This window comes from Protopterus annectens, chromosome 1.part2 (assembly GCF_019279795.1).
Source record: "Protopterus annectens isolate FY-2018-M chromosome 1.part2, PAN1.0, whole genome shotgun sequence".
Taxonomy (NCBI): Eukaryota; Metazoa; Chordata; order Ceratodontiformes; family Protopteridae; genus Protopterus; species Protopterus annectens.
In genome coordinates, this window is record NC_056727.1 from 1,149,871,536 (window position 1) to 1,149,897,984 (window position 26,449).

The 26,449-nt window shown below is 41.8% G+C and overlaps 1 protein-coding gene across 1 annotated transcript; it reads right to left on the reverse strand.

The window, feature by feature from the left end:
• Positions 1-212: 212 nt before the first annotated feature.
• Positions 213-1,487, reverse strand: LOC122792432 (histidine-rich glycoprotein-like). The gene has a single exon (XM_044060222.1). The coding sequence runs from the start codon at positions 1,485-1,487 to the stop codon at positions 213-215; it is 1,275 nt and encodes a 424-aa protein (XP_043916157.1).
• Between the last annotated feature and the right edge of the window lie 24,962 nt (positions 1,488-26,449).

The window sequence follows — 26,449 nt, forward strand, 5'->3', positions numbered from 1 at the left end:
AGAGATTTGGGATAGACATGTGATGATAATGTAACTTGGACATAGGATGATGATGTAGCATGGACACAGGTGATGAAGTAGCATGGACATGGGTGATAATGTATTATGGACAAGAAGTGATGATGTGGCATGGATATGGGTGATGATGTACCATGAACATGGTTAATGACATAGCATGGACAAGGGTCATAGCATGGACATGGGTGATGATGTCACGTGGACATGAGATGATGATGTAGCATAGACATGGGTGATGATGTAGCATGGACAAGGGGTGATGTAGTATGGATATGGGATAATGCTGTAGAATGGACATGGGGTGATGATGTGTGGACTTGGGGTGATGATGTAGTATGGACATGGAGTGATGTAGCATGGATAGGAGGTGACGATGTAGCAGGGATATGAGATGATGCAGCATGGACATGAGGTGATGGTGTGGCATGGACATGGGATGATGATGTAGCATAAACATGGGATGATGATGTAGCATGGACATGAGGTGATGATGTAATATGAATATGATGTGATGATGTAGCGTGGATATGGTGTGATGATGTAGTATAGGGTGATGTAGCATGGACATGGGGTGATGATGTAGCATGGACATGAGGTGATGATATAACATGGATATGATGTGATGATGTAGCATGGATATGGTGTGATGATGTAGTATGGGGTGATGATGTAGTATGGACATGGGATGATGATATAGGATGAACATGGAGTGATGATGTAGCATGGACATGAGGTGATGTAGTATGGACATGGGATGATGTGGTATGGACATGGGGTGATGATGTAGCATGGACATGGGATGATGATGCAGAATGGACATGAGTTGTTGATGCAGCATGGACATGGGGTGATGTAGTGTGGACATGGGGGTAATGGTGATGTAGCATGGACATGAGGTGAAGATGTAGCATGGACATGAGGTAATGTAGAGAGGACATGGGGTGATGATGTAGCATGGACATAGGGTGATGATGTAGCATAGACATGGGGTGATGATGTAGTATGGACATGGGATGATGATGTAACATGGATATGGTGTAATGATGTAGCATGGACATGGGGTGATGATGTAGCATGGATATGGAGTGATGATGTAGTATGGGGTGATAATGTAGCATGGACATGGGGTGATGATGTAGTATGGACATGGCTGATGACGTAGCATGAACATAGATTGAGGATGTAGCATGGACATGGGCTGATGAGGTAGTGTGGACATGAGGTGATGATGTAGCATAGACACAGAGCGATGAGGTAGCAAGATCATGGGGTGATGATGTGGCATGGACATGAGGTGATGCAGCATGGATATGTGGTAATGATGTAGTGTGGATATAGGGTGATGATGTAGCATGGACATGGGGTGATGATGTAGTATGGACATGGGATGATGATATAATATGGCCATGGGATAGTGAAGTAGTATGGACATGAGGTGATGATGTAGCATTGATGTGGGGTAATGACATAGTATGGACATAGATTGATGGCTTAGCATGGATACAGAATGATGATGTAGTATAAACATGGGTGATGGTGTAGCATGGACATATAGTGATACCGAAGAGCAAGTTTTCTAAAAGGTCACACAAATGTTAATTTCTACAGCAGTACTTGTTTGCTTCAATGTCACGGTGCCTATTGTGATGAGTATATGCTTCAGCAGCAATGGTGACAGACATGTTCTGTTGCAACAGGATGATGACAAGCTGAAGCATGTAGGTTTTTCTTCCACAAATTTAACAGGGTTTGAAAGAAGATATTCTCAAAAGGAAAATAATGTTTTGTAGGAGTATGGGCATATGAGTGCTCTTAATGTTGCTTATATTCATATTACTTGCTGGGTCTGTACAGTTTCATGGTGTCAATACATCACAAACTGTTAGTATGACTAATGTAATAAATTTGCATGACTTAGATAATGTTCCTCCCTGATGTAAGTAGCTGTTAATGAGGCTCAGATGATTCAATGTATGAGCAGTCTATGACCCAAAAAAATAACTGATGATGGCAAATACTCTGTCCAAAATTCTAGTGGCTAAGATTGTCCAGTCAGAGACTGAAGAAGTTGTGAGTGTATATGTGAAAGCCATAAAGTCTAGCAGACCTGTAACTTCCATTAGGATGAAAATCCCTAGAGCAGTAACCAAGCCACACATCTGCTGATCAGACAACAATTAATTATGTTCATGATGGATGGCCAAGTAAATGGACACAGATAACTCATTCACTGTATAAATACCTCTTGTGAGTATTCAGCTGTCAAAGAATGAGAGCCAGCTTTACAAAGAGCAGAGGTGTTTTGAGACAAATAAATGAATGGCATCAAGGCTTGACAAAGTGCAGAGAGAGAGAAAATGAGGGTGGGGATAAATGTCTGTACGGTGTTCATATATCATTGCTGAAATAGACAAGCTTGTATCTAAGAGTCAGTTCTGGAATGAACATAGACCTACTCAGAGAACAGAATCTCTGATTGTGATTCTAGTGACAAAAGGGCCATGGCAAAGAATTGCAAAAGATGTGTATGAAGACAATGGGAAAAATTATCTCATAGTAGTGAACTATTACCTAATAGACATTGAAACAGAAAATCTGGCAACAATTGTGAATCTAAAAGTCATATCTGAGTTTAAGACAATGTTTTACAGATAGAGGATGATTATTAAGGTTGCCACTGGCAACAGAACTCAGTCAGCGGTGCAGTGAGCTATTCAGACACCTGGTAGTTTCTTCTGATCTGCACTTTCCACACACATTCACACACACACATGCACACACACACACACACACACACACACACACACACACACACACACACGCACACACACGCACACACACACACACAGGTATTCTGCCCTAGTAACTGCCTGCTATATTTGTAACAAGCAGCCGAGTCAATGGAGTGCTGAAGTGCTTCAGTTCTGATAAAAATCTTTGCAGTCCTCTTCTTTTAAACTATAACAAATGTAGCAAGCAGTATACTACAGTTTGTGCCACACATGGAGCACTAAAGCACTTCAGTTCGGAATGCAAATGCAATATCCGCATTTAAATACTGGAAAAGTACTGAAGACTGATTGGAATCTGCCAATGGCACCCCCTATCACTTTGTTTCCATGGTGGTTGCCCCTTTACCCCATCCTAGGTATACTACAGCAGTCAATGTTCTCAGAATTTAAACAGTTTATAACATCAGGTCCTAATTATCTGCAACCAAAGTGTGCTGTTGAAAGAGCAGTCTAAACAGCTATGAACACTTTTATTCGGTCAGCTCCATAGCTAGCTTTAATATCTTAAGACCAATAACACACAGTGCAACAGAATGAGTCCAGCACAACTAATGTTGGGCTGCCAGATCCAAACTATTATCACAATGTTTAATAGAAAGTTGATGTCTAAGACCATTCTGTATGAAGCTGTAGAACAAAATGATAAAAATGCCATTTCTGCCTACAAATACTTTTATGACAGAAGGCATTCAGTTTGTTCCTTGCCTGACATAAATCCAGGTCAGACAGTACACCTCAAGTTAAATGGGGAAAAGAGATGGCAGCCAACAGGATCTGACTATTACCTTGTCCACAGAACTGAGCATATATAATCCAAATCAATGATGGAAGTGTAGTTAATTGAAATTAAAGACATTTCTAGGCTATTCCTCAGATGTCCAAACAAGAAGACAGTCATCACAACTGAATGAGCAAATGCCATGACAAAGAAAATCTGAAGGTGTAGAAGGGTATATGTCAACATCTTCAAAGGCTAGTGATTAAACTAGTCACATTTCACCCAGAAGAGACTAATTACTTAGAAGTAGCATTTTGCTTCAAAAAGACACAATGCCAGAGATATGTTACCAATAGTGATTTTCCACAAATGACAAGTCCTGCACATACGCAGCCTGTGAGAGGTACTCCATTAGAGTATAACGCTTCTAGTGAGGCACAAATACCAGTAATGGTTTCAAAACAACCAACTAATAGGAGCTGGGGTTTGGTATAATGGTTAAGATGTTTTACCTTACAGTCACAAAGTGCAGAGTTCATTTCTCAGCTTTGAAAGGAAAATTGACTAGGCTCAAAATGACCCATAAGAACAGCTACTTACCTATGAATCTTTAACTGGTACCAAAAAGTATGCTGTGGGACTATATAAGATTAAGTATTTCACTGTTACTGTGCAGTAATACCAAATGTCTGAAATAGTACATTTAAAAAAATAAAAATATTTTAAAAGGAATAGAACATGTACTTGCTAATCTTTTAACATGGGAATGTGTGCAATTATATTATCTACAAAAGACAATTATATTCCCTTCTCCAAGAGGGGGTGTGATGATTTCAGATCACAGTGGTGATTAGTGAAATCAGTGGTAGACTAGTGATGCCTATCTATAATGTAAATGGGTGTTACCTAAAATGGATGGGGAATTAGTGAAGGTTAGTAGCAACTGTGAGTTGATTGCAAACCTGTCAAAATGTGCATGTTGATGTGCTATATGAAAGTGTTTATTTATTTGTTTTTTTATTTATTTTATTTTACATTTGTTGACCGGGCTAGTCTAACTGGGTATATGTCCATTTTCAGTAGAGGCCCGGGGAGATAGGCTCCGAGAACACAAATTTCACAACACAATGCACAATGCAGGTACAATGCAGAATTTAACAAAGAAGGCAGCTCATTGTATAGCTACTTAACAAATTATCACATATGTATTAAGGTAAGTATCCACAGAAGATGTCATTACAAACAGTAACATTATCTAGAAGGTAAAATTGTCATTGTTGTTAAGGAAAAAAGGACTTGTTACTGAGAAATGTAGGGTAAGCAGAACCTAGTAAGAAGAGCAAGTTAGTTAGTCAGGGTTAGTACAGGGGCATAACCAGTGTGTTCTGAGGAAAAGTTTCAGTTTGTTTTTGAGAAGTGATATAGAGGATGGTGATGAAAGTTCACTGGGAAGAAGGTTCCAGGATTTCCCTACAGTATTGGAGAACAGAGAGTCCCCAGCCATGTTGTTGGATTTACAAATATTTACTAAAAGTTTATGTGATGAATGTAAGGTTTTAAGATTATTATAGGGGATGATGAGGGTAGATAGCACAGGAGTATTGGTAGGTTGGTAAAGGGCCTTGTGGGCAATGGTGAGTTGGTGAAATTTAAGCTAATTTTTGTAGCTCAAGCCATCCTAGCTGCTTTAGATTATAACAATGGTGGGTTCTAAATGAATTGCCTGTGGCAAATCTGGCAATGTTATTGTAGGAGTTTTCCGTTTTGTTGAGGTTACTCTTTGATAGATTAGTACATATGGGTGAGGCATAGAGGAGTGTTGAGATTAGATGAGTGTGAGCAATAGTTATTCTAGCTGCTGGAGAAAGAAAGGGTTTGATCCTGTAGAGAGAGCCTAGTTTTCTATTAACAGTTTTTAGTGTATTGTTGATATGGGTGTCGAAGTTAAGGTCGTTGTCTATAGTGATTCTGAGTAGTTTGGTAGTTGGGTCTGGAGATCTGAGAGTACTACTATTGGATATTACTGTGAAATCTATTGGAGAGACTTCTGTGTAGGAGTAAAGAGCAAGAGTTTTGTTTTTTTGAGGTTCAAGAGAAGTCAGCACTGTGAAAACCATTGTTCTACTGTATTAAACACCTTTTGGGTTAGGGACCGAAGTTCAGATATAGATGTGGCTGAGCATATACATGTAGAATCGTCTGCGTATTGTATACATGTATTCTGAGGGATTACTAAGTGAAGGTCATTGACGAAAATTGAGAAAAGGAAGGGTCCTAATATGGACCCTTGAGGGACACTAAGGTTAATGGGGCGGTGGGTAGATAAATTATTATGCCATAGCACAGTCCGTTGTCTATTGTCTAAGTAGTATTGGAACCATTTTATAGTGAGTGCATCTAGTAACGTAACAGGGATTTACAATTGTATGGAAAACAAATCCAACAAATATCAAATGTGGTTTCCCAGAAGTCTGTTGTCCTGAGATATGGCACATACTGTGACATATATCTCCTGAAATCAGATCAAGAATAAGAATGCCAGTTATGTTACCTAATACAGTAATGTTTATTGTAGTACAAAGTGTAGCCATCGCTATCATGCAGTACCATCCTTACGATACTGTTTAGTGTATTACAAAGTGTATCATGCAGTACCATCCATATGATACTGTTCATTGTATTAAAAAGTGTAGCCATCACTATCATGCAGTACCATCTTTATGATACTGTCTATTGTATTACAAAGTGTAGCTATCTCTATCATGCATTACCATCTGTATGATACTGTTCATTGTATTACAAAGTGTAGCCATCACTATCATGCAGTACCATCCTTATTATACTGTTTATTGTATTACAAAGTGTAGCCATCACTATCATGCAGTACCATCCTTATGATACTGTTTATTGTATCACAAAGTGTAGAGATCTCTGTCGTGCATTGCCATCCTTATGGTACTGTTTATTGTATTACAAAGTGTATCATGCCGTACCATCCGTATGATACTATTCATTGTATTACAAAGTGTAGCTATCACTATCATGCAGTACCATCTTTATGATACTGTCTATTGTATTACAAAGTGTAGCTATCTCTATCATGCATTACCATCCTTATTATACTGCTTATTGTATTACAAAGTATAGCCATTGTTATCATGCAGTACCATCCTTATGATACTGTTTATTGTATTACAGTGCAGCCATCACTATCATGCAGTACTATCTTTATGATACTGTCTATTGTATTACAAAGTGCAGCCATCGCAATCATGCGTTAGCATCCTTATGATACTGTTTATTGTATTACAAAGTGTAGCCATCGCTATCGTCCAGTACCATCCTTATGATACTGTTTAATTTATTACAAAGTGTAGCCATCACTATTGTGCATTACCATCCTTATAATACCTAATAAGTTCCTTACTTTGGGAGCTGAGCCTAATGGTTGGACTCTATCCTGAACATTTCTAAAATATTCAGTTAGAGTAGAACAAGTTGTTTCCTTAGTGGCTTATAAACCCCAGCAAAAATGTAATTTCCTATGGCAGTGGCAAATTTTAGCCCTCATATCACATAGTCTACCACAGCAAAAGTAATGGGTATAATTAATTGCTATTAGGTATCAAAGGAAATGTGGGAAGTTAAAAAAAAATCATTTCATTTTTATCTAGGTGGAAATGACATTGGATAATATAAATCAGTGGAATACCCAGTAGATGTGTCTGGAATCTCTATGTATATGAAGAATTTTAAGGGTGACCACTAATGGATTAGATCCAGGGCAGCACTCTGCATTAACCACCTTTGCCAGTAATTTTCAAAATGTAATGTGTCTGAATATTGGAAGGCCCTAATGCAAGCAAGCAGTGCCAAAGTCTGATCATACAGCATTTGTTGGGGGGCAGTATTAACTTAAGTCACCCTATATTGGAGCATTTCTCGCTGGGCCTCTGCTGAAAATGGGCTCTGTCCCAGTCAGACTTTCCTGGTAAATAAATGTTAAATAAATAAATATATTATGAAAAACAGATAGGATGGGGGTGGGGTAATTCCAATAGATATCTAAGGCCTTCATCTTGTTCATGCATTACTTGTCTCATCAAAAGCTTTCGCTCCTTTCTGTATTAACTCCAGCTGAAAGAATATAATGCCAGTTCCCTATGGCATTGTAGGGTTGAGCATTTCTTGTCTTATTTCAGATACGTTTCTGACAAATTAAATTAAACTGTTTTTCTCATTGTTTAAAAAAAACATAAGGATAGCTCAAGAAAGTCCCATTATTGATTCCATAATTTTGTAAAATGTTTGTACAGGAAATGGTCTGAAGGAGAAGAAATGTGACCTTTGTTGAGATTAGTATATCCATAAGGTGTAGCTGAACTACAGCTTTTAGTCTGGGAGGATATGATGCTTTGGACATTATTTGGGTGTGCAGCTACATCTATGGGTCCACTAACATGAGGCTGTAATTGTGTAATGGTCAGTAATTCTGAATCACACTTTCCAAGGAAAGTCCTATAAGACAGAAAGTGGTATCTTAACACCTATTTTTGCTTAAAATAGTATTAACATCTTCACAAATTTCACTTTATCCTAGGCTTTAGAGAACTGGGTGTTCAAAGGGGAATTCAAGTTTTTGGCTGTTAAGAATTTCATGTCAGTTTGATTATCTTCGTTTGCCTGTATGTAACAACGTAAATGAAATATCTTAAAAACCTTGCATTGCATTTAGTGTTTTGCATGCAGTTTACATTTTACAAATAGGAACCACACCAACAACTCAAACTCTCTTTAATTAATCTGGTATCAAGTCTACTTTTTTATTTCCCTAATCATGTGGCTGTGGATTATTCTGGTGTCCTGCCTTTGGATTGTTTTATCTTGGTCAGTGCTGGAGTTTTCAACCTTCGTTGTGCAGTGGCCGTGAATTTATTTATAATTTAAAGCAGTGGCATCGGGGCTCCAAAAAGAAAGTAAGAGCCACTAAAAATAAAGGACAGTTCTCCCAGTCAGTATGACTATTCCCTGTTTGCACCCCCCCCCCCCCCAGCTTGGTAACCTACCCCTCTCTCTAAGGCCTTGTGTCCTTTGTAGTACCAGGCTGTAGAAGAAAATGGGTTTTAAATGTAGTTCAGCAGTGGCATAGCTGGTAATGGGAATCCTTCCCTCCATACCAGGGACTTACTCCTTACCCTGTCAACCAGCTTTCCTTGCTTCTTCTCATTCTGTATAAAATGCTTGTACAAGCAGTAATAGATCAAGTGCCTGCCTGTCAGATGGGCAAAGGCTTTTATTCAAGGATTTTTCTGCTACCAAAGAGAGAAAGATCATGGATGTTTGTGGTGGACCTTTCCTTTCTAAATTCTTTTGTCAAGATTCCAATGTTCAGAATGCTTTCCCTTCATTCCCTTTTACTCCAATCCCTTCTCTAGCTGTCATAGTAAAACTAGACTTAAAGGATGCCTATAATCACATTCCCATTATCAAGCTGCTCAGGCATTTTTTTAAGATTTTCTGTATCTGGCTTTTATTATCAGATCCACAAAAGGTGTTCACAAATTGTCTAGCTCTAGTAATTGCTTATTTCAGACTTCAAGGCATCCACATCTTTCCATATCTGAATGACTGTCTTATCTTATCTTTGTAGACTATTGTTCTAGCTGTCATGAGTCCTTAGTAAACCCTTGTCAGTGAGCTGTATTCCTGGAATATCAGTCAGACTCTGCCCTGGAAGCAGCCTTTCTTCCTCCAGGCAAAGCAGAGATGTTTCAGCAGTTATTCCTAAGTTTCTGCATTCAAAACCAGGTGTCTTCCAGGGAATTGCCCAGGATTTGGTGTATATTGCATCAATAATTCTCATACTTCTCCTGGCTAAACTCCAGATGAGAAAAATTCATTTGTACCCCTGGTTATTCTGAACTCAGCATCTTTAGCCTTTATCTTTTCAGATCCCTGTTTAAATGATTTGTAAAAAGGGTGATTCTCTGACGGGTAGACTAGATCTCATGCAACCCAGGTCTCACATTCTCCCTTCTGACCCTCTCCAGAATGAGTAGTGGTTTGCAAAGAGGTACAACTGAAAGGACAGTGGAGCCCTCCTAACAGACAGACAAGCAGAAGTACATAAATGTTAGAGAAATGTTGGTAGTGATCAACACTTTGAAAGCCTTAAATCACTCCTGGTCCCCAGGACATTTGAATACTTACACAGACAACAACACAGAGAAGTGGTACACAGACAAACAATGAAGTACTAGATCATATCCTCTTTGCAGACTTGCTGTGCTAGCCTGGGACATAGCAACTCAGCTCAATTTGGCTCTTCTGGTTTCATATACAGTCCATCAGACCAAACAATTCAAGATAAATTTTCTGTTTTTCTGTTTTTTACATGGAATACCTTATTTTGCTTATTTTAAACAAGCTTATACTGTTTTATTAACTGTTTGCTGCATTATATAGTATCTGCACTTAAAATTTTACCTGGTCGAAAATTAATCGAAAATCTGTTGTTTGTTTGTTTAATTTAACTATTGAGGCTGCCCACTAAAGTGTGCTAGCCTGTGTAACTGATTTATTGCTGCCTTCTGTATTTCTGGGTGTTTTCTATCTAAAAACAAAAAAATAATCCTTGTTTTCCCGCCTCTCCTCGACTAGTTTAGACCAGTTTACAGGCTTTGCTGTATTCTGGGCTGTGGTGTAGTTCTTGTGTTGTCCATTACCTTACTTGGATAAGAAGGAAGTTTCTTTGCTCACCAGTGGGAGTGGGGAGCCTTGAGCAGCCTATCTGTCCCTGAAGGAGTGACCTCAGCACAAGAGCTGTAGTAATTGGTTGTTTTGGACCATTTCTAGGTCTTTTGAAGTTCCCTGTTTAAAGCGCTGGTTAAACAGGGTTAAACTTTTTCTGGCTCCGCCAAGTCTGCTCTTCATGTTTTCCCTTAGAAAGCTCTACTCTTAGAATAATCAGTCTACTCATTATATTATAAGCATAGCACTTGTTCTCAAAGCTTCTCTTCTAAGCAAGCACTCTCAAACTCAAGTAGCACTACATCCACCTACCACCCCAACCACTTCCCTTAAAGGCACAGCACTCTCTTGTAATATTCTAGCATGTCAAGTGGTAGATTGCTAGCATCTTCTCCTGTTCAGCTGGTTAATCTGGGAATCTTGAGACAATGCTATAATTGTCTCATGTACACAGACAACCCTCTCCTCCTCCCAACAAACACAAATACATGTGAGAGATGCAACTATATAGCCAAACTGGAGGCTGAACTCTCTCAACTCAGGACTGGCAAGATCAGACAGGAGGAGAAGTTAACCACACACACAACAAATCCAGTCACACATAGACCTACCCCAACTGCAAATCAAGCACATAATAACACAAAAACATACTCGGAGACTCTATTAAAAAACTTACCAAAACAACAGAGGCTCCCAAAGCAGACACCCAAAAATCCACCACCTCAAAACATAACACATGCAACACATACTTAAATAAATCGGTGTGTCAATAAATCACAGCCCTTAAGGCCAAACACTATGCCTGATACACTAGTGATAGGTGACTCTATAGTCAGACACACTGACGTCCCACTTACCAGGCTGAGCAAGGAGAGGGTAATGGTAAGCTGCCTATCGGGGGCTAGGATCCGCCATATAACACACACACTCAGGTCACTCAAAAGCATGTACAAATATGACTCTGTCATTGTCCATGCCGGCGTGAATGACCTGAGATGTACCTCCTTGGACTACATGAAAAGAGACATAGAGGAGCTCTCTGATTATGTAGCCCAGGCTGGTATGACCCTGACCCTGAGCAGCATCCTGCCCTCACCAAGAATGATGCCACAATACAAAGACAAGATGATCAGCTTTAATAATTGGCTCAATTACTGGTGTCATTCTAGTTGAATCCAATGTCTGTCTGCCTGGGATGGCATGCTGGACAAGCCACGCTGCTTCACAAGGGACGGCTTGCACCTGTCACCACTGGGCTTCCGGATATTGGCTAAGGCTCTTGCCAACCCCATAGTGCCTTTTTTAGGCAAGGCTCAAAAGACGAACCCACCTCCTTAGAAAACAAAAATGGAAAAAAATTAAGGGTAATGCTGCTCAATGCCAGAAGTCTAAATCTCAAGATGCAGGCTCTCGAAGCACTCCTTAGTATGGAGAACATCGATGTCTGCGCTGTAACCGAGACCTGGTTCAAGGCTCCTGAGAGCACCACAGCACTATCAGGCTTTACCTCATATCATGCTTTTCGGCCCCAAAACCCAGGCCAAACCACAAAGGGAGGGGGAGTGTCCATATTCATCAAGGATACCCACACCTCCAGGTTAGTGGCAACTCATGAAGCATCGGAAACCATCCAGGTGCAGCTAACCATAGGCAAAACTGCTATACAACTGGTTGCATGTTACAGACCACCCTCCCAATCTCAAGAACCCCACTCAGACTTCCTGAAGACATTGGAAGATATGAATGTCTCACCAAATACCATCATATTGGGAGACTTCAACTACCCTAACATAGACTGGGTGCACTATTCTAGCCCTAACACCCTAGCCCAAAGGTTCCTGGAATTCATAAAGTTAAATGCAATGGAACAGCTAGTCACCTCTCCCACAAGGGGGGATAATATACTAGACCTGAACATCACAAACATGGGGACAAAATGCTCCACACTGGAAGTATTCCCCTCACTGGTGAGATCTGACCACAAACTAATCACCCTGGATATACATTTACCACCTCCACCCCCAGCACAAAAGACTACAGTGAGAAACTGCTCAAAAGCTGACTTTACACTTCTCAAGACTGAGATGGTATCATTTAAGCCCACAGGGCCAATGGAAACCACATCCCACAATGCTGAATCCTACACAAATGCTTTCTACGGACATCTCCAAGAATGCATGGATCGTGCAATCCCAAATAAAACCAAGACCCTCTCCACCAAAGGAAAGCGTCCTGTCTGGTGGACCCCAGCCATAAACAAATTGTATAACAAAAGAAGGAAGCTACTGCAAGACAGAGCAAAATCCCATAAAGGGAAGGCATCTCTGATCAGCACTAGTAGAAAGCTACGTTCTCTCATAAAAACATCCAAGGCCAACTTTGAGAGAAAAATCGCCAAGGACACTAAAGATAACCACAAGGCATTCTTCAGTTATGTTAGAAACCTGGGCGGAAACTCTCAGATATGCCCAGAGTTAGTACACAACGACAAAAAATTTACCGAACCCACAGATATTGCCAACATTCCGGCAGACAGGTTCAGTGCAAATTTCTCCCCTCCCTCACCTCCAAAAGAAGAAATACTCATCCCAGCTGAATGTAACCTCCCTGTCATCTCTGTTGTCCAGGTGAGAACCGCCCTCAGCAAGCAAAAAACACAGCATCTATGGGACCCGATGGTATCCCCGGCTGCGTGATATGTGAACTCCAAGAGGAGCTAAACCCGCATATAAAAATGTTATTTAACGTTAGCCTTACTACAGGATATGTACCTGAACACTGGCGTACAGCAACAGTGGTCCCACTCCACAAGGGAGGCTCCACTACAGACCCTGGGAACTACCGCCCCATAAGCTTGGCCAGCCTGGTTTGCAAAGCTATGGAAAGAATTATTATGGAACTCATAAACAACGACATTGGGGACCTACAGACACTTGATCCCACCCAGTTCGGCTTTGTAAAGGGCAGATCCTGCCTTTTGAACCTGGCTGACTTTTTCAAAACAGTCATTAGAGCCATTGATGAGGCAAGGCAGTCCATACAGCCTACCTGGACTTGGCTAAAGCCTTCGACACAATACCCCACTCGGGGATCATAGATAAGCTAAACAGCTTAAATGTAAATCCATATGTCACAAGATGGGTTGCAAACTGGCTAAAGAACAGAACCCATAAAGTCAAGATTGCGGGAGCCATGTCAGACTCAAAGCCAGTCACAAGTGGTGTCCCACAGGGCTCTGTCCTGGGACCCCTCTTGTTCGGCATTTACTCCTCAGATGTGAAAGCAAACATGGGAGGGTTGTGGCTGACAAAGTTCACAGATGACTGCAAACTAGGCACCATAGTTGATACACCAGCTGACACATACATCCTACAGAAAGGCCTCACTGAAACGGACAACTGGTGCCAGAATCATGGCCTTAAACTGAATGCCAAGAAATGTATAGTCATCCCCTTTGGGAAAAACAAAGTACCCACAAATTATCACATAGTTAGTAACCCACTGAGTACCGAAAAAGTAATCAGAGACCTGGGGACCCAAGTTGATAGTGACCTCTCATTTGACACCCACGTTGCCAAAGTGGTTAGAAAGACTTTCTACCTTGCCCACATTATCATGAAGGGGTTCACATCCAGATCAAAGGAGGTCATCGTGCCCCTGTACTCCTCCCTTATCAGGCCCATGATTGAGTACAATGCCCCATTTGGTATGTACCTCACCCGGCACTTACAACAGCCGGAGAGACCCCAGAAGTACCTCACCAAGAGGATCAAGGGTCTCCAACATATGTCATATGCTGCCAGGCTAAAAAAACTCCAGCTCTATTCAGTAGCATACCGCCTGCTCAGAGGTGATCTGTGCCTGACATACAAGGCCATGTCCAACCAGGAATTGATGGACATGCTCCACCTCAAAAAATCCAAATCCATAAGAACCACGAGAGCCAAAGATTTAAACCTCAGTACAAACATGAATAGAACATGCTGGAGGGACAGATTCATAACTCAGAGGCTTCCCATATTCTGGAACAAAATCCCAGTCCATGTTAGGCAGAGCCCCTCACTGACTCTCTTCAAGAGAAATCTTGACGAGTGGATGGGAGATCGTAGGTTTACCCCGGGGGTCACCCCTGTGACGCTACTTGACAGAGGCACAGTAAACTAATTTTAATAAGTAAGGGGGTCTTCAATGTGTCACTACTAGACAAAGGCACAGTATTCTAAATTTATTCTATACACTTTAGTACCACTACATGGGGTGGCAAAAGCCACATCTCTGGGGCTAGGCTTGCAAATGCCCCAGGGCAGGTAGCCTAGTACTAAACTATGAAACTATAAACTATGAAAGTATAAGCTAAGCATGAACAGAACAGACACTCACACATGGACTCCCTGGGGTCTTACTAGAATTGTTCTAACTGTGGAGAACATCTCAATAGATCTGTTTGCCTCCTTTAAGAACAGATGGCTTAAGAAATTCTACTTCAGGATTCCTTGCAAACAGGCTTGGAAAACAGATACCTTCTCATTCCCATGGGCAGGAATGTTTCTGTATGTTTTTCATCCCTTTCAACTGATATCTTGCTTTCTTCTAAAGATCCTGAAAGGCTCCTCAAACCTTGGCCCAGGCAGCAATGATTCTCCCCTCTTTTCAATCTGGTCAAGGGCAATTACAATAAGCTTTCCCACAAAATGGATTTGCTCACACACCAACCTGAAAACTCTTCAGCTAACTGTGTGGATGATATAATTTAAATACTTTTTAGCATATGTTTTTTTCTGAAGATGTGAACCAGTTAAAAAGATCTTCTACTAGAAAATTATTTATTTGCAAGTGGACAATTCAGGCTTAGCTGTCTCTGGGTCTTGATTATTTGTGTCAGTTAGTGTCCCCTGACTGTTCTCATTTATCTGTCAAGGTTCTTTATTGGACACTTATGCTTGTCTGTCTTTAAATCAGCTTACTAATCATTCTCAAGTTAAACATTTTTGAAAGGGGTGCTGCATATCTGTCCACCTATAAAGCAGGTGGCTCCTCCTTGAGATCTAAAGTTTATGCTTGAAAAGCTTATCCTTTTTCCATTTGAAAATATGTAGGTGAATTGAGGTTCTTAACATGGAAGACTGTTTTACTCATTGCTCTGACTTTTTGGAAGAAAGTATCTGAGTTACAAGCACTTCTAGTGAGTCAGGCCTACCTCATTTTTCACAAGGACAGGGTTCCTTTGAAGATTAACCTTTCTTGTATGCCTAATGCTGTCTCACAGTTTAACTTGAGTTAAACTACAATCATCCTGCCTGCTTCCCTGAACCAAAGAACAAGGAAGAAAGGATTTGTCACACTCTGGGTGTTCACAGGCAGCTCAGATACTGCCCAGATAAAACGCAAGCCTTCAGAAAAGCTAATCAGCGGTTTGACTACTAATGAAGGTAAGGTGAGAGACAAACAGTGTCAAAGAAGATTGTTTTCTAGATGGCTGTCTTATGCTTTTGCCTTTTGTTATACTCACCATAATAAGTTACTTCCAGGCAAGGTTGAGGTCATTCTACAAGGCTTTAACTTTCTCATTGGCTTTCAGAAAAAAGTTGTGGGAGTCTAGAAGTATTCTGGAAGCAGCAACCTGGTTCTCTGTACATACGTTTCGAAAGCGTTACAAACTGGATTCCTTTTACAGATCCAGAACAAGCTTTGCTGAAACCATTATCCAGGGGCTCCTGAATTATTAGTTTATTTTTCCTCCTCCCTTCTTAGTTTCTAGGCTATGTTGATTGACTCAAATAGTTTTGGCTTCCATACCAGTAATCTAAGTGTTGATCACAGGACCATGGTGTACGTAAACAGTAGATGTTTTACTATATCACTATTGTCAGTAGCTGCCCTCCCTCCATTACCCTTATTTTGGGTATGTTCCTTTTGTATCAGCAGGCTTTGGACATAAAGACCCTTGTGTATATAGTTTACCTTTGGGTTTACTTCCTAACATTGTCCTTTCAGGGGATCTTTCCTCCCTTTTTTTAGGAAAAAAAGCCATGACTGATTTGTCACTCTGTCTATATATCAGGGTTCCTCTGTAGCTGCTGACAGTTAGAGCCTGGGTAGGGAACATGTAAGGTTTGAAAGATGGCTTGTCACTGGCATGGGATACAAATAATTTAGGCTACTGCAAAGTGATCTATGATAACATCTACTGTTATAATAAGTTTATTTACAAAGCTGCAATTTCTTCCCTATCATGTAATCTATCATAAATGTCAGAAGCAACTGTATTAAAAACAGTATTTTGAGTACAGAGTCTGCAGGCATGAAGTCACTTCACTGTATGACAGGGACTATACAAGATTACTGGATTGTGTGTTTGTGACTAACAGAAAAGTATTAACAGCTACAGGTTTTCTGGGTAAACTACAATACAGAGTATTATGTCCTAAGTATAGACATCCATCCAAACACTTGATCTTATTTGTTTAAGTAAAAGAAATATGATTGTTATTATGATTAATTCTACAGAAAATTCATCAAGATCTCGTACAAGTTCTTTCATGGTAGTCTGTACACTAATTGCCTAGTATTTATCTGCAAACAGTGAATATAGTATTCAGAAAGTCAAAAAAGGTGGACTGTAGGAGGGAAGAATGTCCAGAGGTTTGAATTCCTCAGCAGTACACTGGTAAAACTAAATTTTTAGAAACTGTACTGTAGAATATCGAAGTGACATTGGCGTTATAATAGTAATGCACTGTACATATATTTGCTTTTTTAGCTGAATGATTGTAGAGCTGAAATATGCAGCAGTATAGAGATATAAATAAACAAATGTGGTGTGAATTACTGAATTATTGGGTTTATGTTTTAAGAAGTATTAACCCACCAAATTTCAGTAACACGTCTTCAGATTGTACTTTTTTGATACTCAGTAATTTGTAAAGACCACTCCAAACATAAACTGCTCATCTAATTAAGATGCCGCTGCTAGCATCTTGTATTTGTAAACATTTGCTTCCCTCTAGTGGTCAAAAAGAGTTGACATTAAATATTCTGTAATAGTCTTTGTACTTTCTGTAAAATGCTGCTTTCACATTTCCGCTAGATATATATCAATTTATTTATTTATTGATATTTGATTACTAGGAAAGTCTAACTAAGTAGGAGTCCATTTTCAAGTGAAGTCCGGGGAAAAGTGCTCCAAGGTATTACAAAACTCTTTTTTTACTGAATAAATTTTTATTGATTTTCAGAAACATAAACATATATACAGTATGTATATCAAAGAAATATTAACATAGTCAAAGCTTAAAACAAAACATTTAAGAACAATAATTTAACAATGTTCAAAAATAATACAAAATATCTCCAGTTATGACAAATTAAAGATAATAAGAAAATATTGATTAAGAACAGATTCAAGTTATATGCCAATGTTTTAATATTGAGAGAAACTTTAGCCAGTTTATAGAGAAATTAAAGGTAAGTTAGTATAATAAGTGAGAAAAAGCAGGCTTAGAGAGAAGGCCAGGGGAAAGAAATTGATAGACATAAGGAAGTGAGTGAAGAAGGGAGAGTAAGAAGATGTAAGGTATGAACAGGCACTAGTTCAGATTTAGGGATATAACTTATACTGGAGATGGACAAGAACAGAGCCATCTTTTGGCTAGGAAGCCTTTCAGAATGGTTTTGAAGGATGAGAGGGAGGATAATAACCTGGTGGATACAGATAAGGAGTTCTAGGCCTTAGCAACATGGTACAAGTACAGACAATGCTCAGCAGGCTTGATAGGTTTGAGGGCAGGCGGGGGTTTTTAGCCATTGGATCGTAATGACTGAGTGGGATCATAGTTGTGTGGAATATTTAATGCTGGACAAGCTGATGGATTTTGGATAATTTTATAGGTTATAATAAGCTGTGTTAATTGATGGGCTAGTTGTAACCAATTTAGTTTTTTTAGTGCTATACAGTGGTGGGTTCTCAAAAGGTTATTTGCTGCCAGTTTAGCAACTTTGTTATATCACTGTTGAAGTGTTGATATTTGTGCTACCTGGAGATTGGTAATGGTGGGAGAGGCATAAAGAAGTGTCTGGAGGAGATAAGTTGTGGCAAATGTAGTTTTAGTTGTGTTGTTGAGAATGCTTTTATCACTGTAAAGCAGCCCTTGTTTCTGCTGAGTTTTTTCTTATGCAATTTTATATATGCAGGTTGAAATTAAGATTATCATTCACTATCATCCCTAATAATTTGTTATGAGAAGTGACTTCAATGGTTGTGTTATCAAGAGAGGGGATTTTAATTTTGGGCAGGATTCACGAAGGCTTGCACGGAGTGTAAGAGACGTGTAACACTCCATGCAAGCCTCGCGATCCAGGAACAGCCCTAAACTCCGTGTAAGAGACCAGCTAAAACGTCTCTTACACGGACTGGGCGTGGACATGCTAAATACCTCACTTGCAGCCGAAAGGTATGCAAATGAGGTATATTAGCGATCCACGAAGCAGAAACCAGCCCGTGTAAGAGACGTTTTAGCTGTAGAAATGTACTCAGTTGACAACTGAGTACGTTTCTGCAAAATTCACAATGGAGCCATGTCAGCTCCAAATAAAGGGTGCATATGTGTCAGGCAGCATGCCAATGGCCAAATATGTGGCCATTGGCAAGGTAACCCGATGCAAAAATAATAAAAATATAACGCTGTATAAAACATAAAAATGAAGGTTATAAACTCACAAATGTGGGTTTTATGCAATACATGGAATGACAATGCAGGGACCAGCAGACCAAAAACAACATGGCCACCGTGTAGTGGTTGCTAAGGGGGGAAGCTGAGTGTAAGACATGTAACTAAGCATTAGTAGGCAATCTCATGTAAATGAGGGTTAGGATACTGAATCTCACAGTCACATAGCAAATGAGCACAGTCTGAATAGTGTAAGAGATACATAAGGGGGAGGAATAGAGTAGGAGATAGGTGACATCACAGGGGGGAATGGTAGAAAGAAATGCAGCTCATTGGAGATCAGAGTTACATGACAGATGACAGACACAGATCAGGGAAAGAGGAGTGCCACAAGATAAGCATGGGAAAGTCAAGAAATGGAAGGTGTACACTGTTACTTACACTTAAAGTTTCTTGCTGGGTGTGCATGCACACGTGTGCGCACCATGAAGCGCGAGTAGGGCAGTGTGCACGCGTGTAAGGCAGACTGAGGATGTGGGAGCATGTTGGTAGATGTTTAACACTGTTTGCGCTGGTGTGCGCGCGTGTAGGGCAGACTGAGCATGTGGGAGCCTGTTGGTAGATGTTTAACACTGTTTGCGCTGGTGTGCGCGCGTGTAGGGCAGACTGAGCATGTGGGAGCCTGTTGGCAGACTTGTAAGACTGTTTGCGCTGGTGTGCACGCGTTTTAACCCGAATAAGTAGATTCTGAACCGTGTAAGCATGTGTGCGCGCGTGTAAGCCACTGTGAGCATGTTTCTGCTGGTATGCACGTTGCTCCCCCCTGAGGAAACAGAAAGGAAAAAGGAAGCAGCAGAATTAGTAGGAAGCTAGCAGGGAATACTGCTGGAGCTAGCAGGTGAAAACAATTAGAAGCAGGCAATTACACAGGCAGAATAGTAGCCAACCCAGCACTTAAAACTCTGCAAACAGCAGTGCAGTATGTTTCTCTCAAGAGACACTGCAAGACAGGAGTAAGCTAATAGAAGTGAAAACTGAAAAAGCTTCACTCAGAGCAGAAATGTTAGGGGCTGCCATAGCTGTCATAATGAGACATAGGCGACTTGCTGAGTGTGGTGACAATGCAGATGGTGCCAGACAACCCACAGTGAGGAGAAGGAGAAGAGTGTACAGGCCCAGGGTCACCTACCATGGGTTACATGAGCTGGAGATAGTAGAGCGCTATAGAGTGGACAGAGACCTCCTGCAGCAAATAGTTGAGCTGTGCAGGCCACGCCTCACACACAGAACCAACAGAGGGGAACCCATCCCAGTGGAAACCAAGGTATGTGTTGGGCTAAGAATACTAGCAACAGGTACCATCCAGAGACCAACTGGTGATATGATGGGGATATCACAGGCATCAGCCTCCAGGGTACTGCACCAGTTCCTGGATGCCATGTCAGCACATGTCGGTGATCATGTATATTTCCCCAATGCCCGTGAGGTATTGGCCAGCAATATGCGTCTCTTCCAGCAAATAGCGGAATACCCTGAGGTAGTGGGTGCAATAGACTGCACGCACATACGCATCAAAGCACCAGCCGGTGAGTGGGGTAGGGCCTACATTAACTGCAAGGGCTTCCCCTCCATCAACTGCCAGGTTGTGTGTGATGCCCGGGGCATAATAATGAATGTGTGTGCTGGCTGCCCTGGGAGTTACCATGATTCCCACATCTGGCATTTGACGCAGCTGTACCAGACATTTGCCAGTGGGGACATCCCACATGGACACCTAGTGGGGGATGCAGGTTATGCACTGGAGCCATGGCTGATGACACCCATCAGAAACGCACACACACCTGAACAGGAACGCCATAATGAGGCACATGCACAAACACGTAATGTAATAGAGCGTGTGTTTGGGCTGCTCAAGTCACGGTTCTGGTGTCTGGACACATCTGGTGGAGCCTTGCAGTACACACCAACTACATGTACCCAAATTGTCATGGTATGTGCTATGCTACATAATATGATCTTGCGAAAACAGCTGCAGCAGGACCAGCATAGGGCTGGGCCAAACAGCCCCCCACCATTGCCAAGGCCATCACAGGCAGAGCGTGACTCGGAGGAGGAACAACCTGAGCCTGCCCCAGTAGGCAGAAGGAGGCATGCCCAGTATGCCCTGGCCTTGGCAAAGAGGCAACGCATAGCACATACACTGGCTCAGTAGGAACCCTGGGAATTATACCCCCTCTGACTCACTCAAATAATAACAGGGATGCCTAAAATGACATGACCTGCTCACAAACATGTACAGGGAGTGTAATATGCGCATCCGACAGTGGCAGCCCTGCAGCACCACCTGAGGCATGAATGCCATGTGTTAAATAATGTAACACCATGTACTATATGCACACCTGAGGACCCTGACTAACATCCACCCTCACCAAGCATGAAGCCACAAAATGATGATGGGATGATAAATAGCAATAACTGGCTGAAGTAATGCAGTTAGTCAAAGGGGAGCCAATGTGTTCCAGCCTGGAAAGACATGCAGAGCATGACATGATGCACTACCTGCTAGGAGTGGAGTACACCTATCAGTCCAGGCCCCATGGATACTGGCAAAGGCTGGCAGTACCCACAGCATCTCCTGAATAGGTAAGTCTCAAAACACAAACCCACCTTCATAGGTACCACAAGGGATAGGAACCTAGATGTAATGCTACCCAATGCCATAAGTCTAAACAGCAATATGTGTGCAGTGTAAACGCACACAGTATGGAGAATGTAGATATCAGTCCTGTAATAGAAAACTGGGTCAAGGCTCACATCAGCACCCTAACACTACCAGGTCACACCTCATACTGTGCTGTACAGTTGCAAAACATGGAACAAGCTATAAAAGGAGGGTGACTAGCAATAAATGTCAAGGATAACCACACCCCCATGTTGGTACCACAACAAGAAGCAGCATGGAATAGCCATGGTCAAATACCAATGGCTAAAACTGCCTCCCAGTATATAGCCTGCTGCAGACTACTGTCCTAATACCAGGAACTGCACCTGGCCTATGTTGGAATACATGAATATATCAAGCCCCCCAAACCACATTATAATGCTTGACTGAAAATACCCAGAATACACTGGGAGCATTATACTAGCGCCAACACAGTCGGAGAAAAGTTCCCAGAATCCATAAACCAAAATGCCCAGGAACAATGTACCACTCCCACAAGAGGGGTAAGCATACTGGATGTGATAATCAACAACATGTGTACTGGATGGCATGATGAGAAGTGTATCCCTCACTGGTAAGACCAGACCATAGAGTAATCACACTGGATGTACACATCCCGACCCCAGTCCCTGGCCAGAATACCACAGTGAAAAACATGTGTAAAGCATAGGTTGCACCCCTCCAAACCGATGTGGAAACAACGAAAGGCCCTGTGCAAGTGCAGAATATGGGACACACCGCAGAACATGTTATACAGGCATTCCATGAACACAGCCAGGAATGCTTGGAGTATGCAGTCACAAATAACAACAAGACACAATGCCATACACGCAGGCATCTGACATGCTGGACTCCAGCCATTACCAAACCATGCAAGAGAATGAGGAAGCTATCACATGATAGAGCTAACATAAAAAGGGAAGTAATCACTGATCAGTAGTATGGCAATAACATATGTCCACACATACAATCTGTTAGAAAAATATGTATTTGAACATATATAAAGTGCTAGTTTAAAAGCAAATAGTATGTAATGCATTTTATTCTATTTTACAATATGGCAGTAAGAATGATCTTACATGTAATTGCTTGAAGCTTTGGAGCTGCAGTGTGTTTGAACTCTGACCCTGGCAGTAGCCAGCTCAGCAAGCTTATGTTTTTCACTAATGATTATCTGCTGGGTCAGGAAAATGAATGTATAGAGCATTGAAAATCTTTCTTCCTTCCTCTGAGATGGTTGGCCTTGCGAATGTTATCAGAGATAAAGCACAGCTGCTAAAAGTAATGTTGCGAGAAGAACAAAGAAGTATATTACAAGACTGAACTGACTATTGTATTTGAGCAGGACTGAAACCTTGAAAGAATAACATTTACAGAAAGACATTATAACTGACTAGGTGCTTTGCAAGGCTGTATTATTCTCATGGGAAAACTTTTAAAAAGTATAACATCAGCTTTTTCTTATGAATAGAATATTGTAGACTATAGTGATGTAGGTGCCCTGTGACTGACCACGTCAGAGAGGTGGGCACAGCTTGAATGTATGGCTATAAAATATAGCACATTTCCTGTATCATGTCAGACAAAACTCTATACTTGTATTGTATGGTATTTTGCCTCCTGGTGTACACTAGTAAAGTTTTTTGCATCTGAGCCTCCTGTGTTGTCCTAATTTGTTTTTATTTAACACAATCCACTAAGGCCATCCACAACAAGTAGAATCTGTGAATCCAGAGGCAATGTGACACCTGTCCCATGTACACAGACAACCACAACTCCCCCCAATAAATACAAATATATGTGATAGATGCAACCATGAATCCAAACCGGAGGCTGAGCTCCCCCAACTCAGTACTGTCAAAACTAGTCAGGAGGAGAAGGTAACCACATACACCACAAACGCAGTCCCACATAGACCTACCACAACTGTAAACCAGACACATAAACACAGAAAAACATTCCTGGAGGCCATAATTACAAACACACCACGCCAACAGAAGCCTCCAAAGCAGATCCCAAGCAACCACAACCTCCAAACATGCAACACATAGTACACAAAGCTGGTGTGCCAAACAGTCACAGGCCAGAAGGAGAAACAACATGCCTGATACAGTTGTAATAGGTGTCTGTATAGGCAGACACACTGCTGTCCCACTCACCAGACTGAACAAGGGAAAGGGTACAGTAAGCTGCCTGCAGGCTGCCACAATATGCCACATAACACAAGTATGCAGGTCACCCCAAAGCAAGCAGAAATATGATGCACTCAATGTCCATGCTGGTGTGAGTGACCTGAGATCTACCTCCCTGGACTGCATGAAAAGAGACATGGATGAGCTCTCTGAGTATGTATGCCAGGCCGGTATGACACTGGCCATGTGCAGCATCCAACCCTCACCAAGAATGATGCCACAGTACAAACACAGAATGATCATCTTTAACAGGTGGCACAGTTACAGCTGTCAGTCCAAGAGGGTCTAATGTCTGTCTGCTTGAGATGTCATGCATGACAAGCCATGCTGCTGTTCCAGGGATGGCTAGCACCTGTTATCCCTGTGCATCTGGATACTGGATTTTTGCCACCTCCATAGAGCCGTATGTAGGCAAGGCCAAAAAGACTACCCACCACCCTAGAAAACATAAGTGGTAAGAAACATAAGGGTAATGTGGACCAATGCCAGATGTGTAAACTGCAATATGCATGCCCCTGAGGCACCTCCCAGTATGGAGAACATCGATGTCTATGCAGTGACAGAAGCCTGCTGCAAGCCTAGTGATATCACACCAGCACTACCAGGTTATACCACATATCATGCGTTATGGCCCCAACACCTGGACCAAAACATCAAAGGAGGGGGAGTATCCATATGGAGCACAGACACCCATATGGCCAGGTAACTGTCAATGCACAAAGCAGCGGAGACCACCCATGTGCACCTAAGTGTAGTCAAAACTGCTGTACAGTCTGTAGCATGCGACAGACCACACTCTCACAAACAAGAACTCCACCCAGACATCCTGAAGACACTGGACAGTATGAATGTCCCACCAAATACCAGACAAGGTACTCACAAATTACCACATAGGTGGTAAACCATTATGTATGCAAGGAGTAATCAGGGACCTAGGGACGCAAGTCGACAGTAATCTGTCATGTGACACACAATGCCAATGTGGCTAGGAAGATTGTCGATATTGGACACCGTATCATGAAAGGATTCACATCTACATCAACAGAGGTCACTGTGCCCCTGTACTGTTCCCTTATCACACCGATGATCTAGTACAATGACTCATATGGGATGTACCGTACGTGACACCTGCAGCGGTTCGGAAGACCTCAAAGGTACCCCACCAAGAGGATAAAGGGTGTCAAATATATGTCATATGCTGCCTGGCTGTAGACACCCCAGCTGAATGCAGTCACAGACTGCCTACACAGAGGCATTGTATGTCTGTTGTACAAGGCCATGTCCAACACAGGAGTAATGGACATGCTCCACCACAGGAAATCGAAGCCATTGGAGCTGTGACAGTGACAGATGTCAGCCTCAACACATAATGAAATAGGATGTGCTGGAGTGACAGATACATAACCCAGAGGCTCCCCACACCCAGAAACAGGATCCCAATCCATGTTAGGCAGAGCCCCTCACTGACACCCCTCAACAGGAATATTGCCAAGTGGATGGATGATCGTATATGTATACTGGGGGTCTTCACTGTGTCACGACCAGACAGAGGCACAGTAAAGAAAATCATAAATGGCCATAATAGTCACATAGCAAGGGGCGGTGAAAGACACACACACTCTGGCTTGGCTTACTAATGCCCTAGGGTGGATAGCCTAGTATGAACTCATGAACCTATGAAGATACAAATTGTACAGGACACTAAGGAAAATCACAAGGCTTACTTAACTGATGGGAGGAACCATGTTGGGAATCCACAGATATGCTCCGAATCACACAGATATCACAAACAACATACCAAACACACACACATATTGCTAACATACAACCTGACAGGTGCAGTGCAACCCCCCCCCCCCAGAATGCAAAACATCTATCCCAGCAGACTGCTGGTCCCCTGACATTGCAGATGCTGAGGTAACAGCCATCATGTGCAAAGCAAAACACACAGCAGCAAAGGTATGTGATGGTATCCTGGGCTGAGGCCAACATGGACTCCAAGAATAATGGAATGCCAAATCACACTACTGCCCAATGTCAGCCTTACCACAGGATATGTACCCAAAGAGCAGTGTACAACAACAGTGGTCCTTCACAACAAAGGTGTTGCCTGAATGGATACTGCAAACTACCACCCCAGGATCCTGACAAGCTTGGTCTGCACAGCTATGGAAAGGATCAGTATGTACCGCAGACATAAAGCTATTGTGGACCTACTGATACTGGACCCTACACAGTGTGGCTGTTGTAACTGCAGATCCTGACCCTAAACATGTTTGACCCATTTGAAGCAGTCATTAAGGTCATTGACGAGGGCAATGTGGTCCACACAGCGTAGCTGGACCGTGCATATGCTTCTATACAATACCCTACGAGTTCAGTATGGATATGTTCACCAGCTTAAATATATACCCCTATGTCAGTAGAGGGGTTGCAAACCAGACTGAGGACAGAACTGACATGGTCAGACATGCTGCATCCATGTCAGACTACAAAGCAGATATGAGTGGCATCCCACAAGGCTTGGTCCTGGCCCCCCCTCCCATTCTGTATATATGTCCCATAGGTATAGGCCAACATGGAAGGACTGT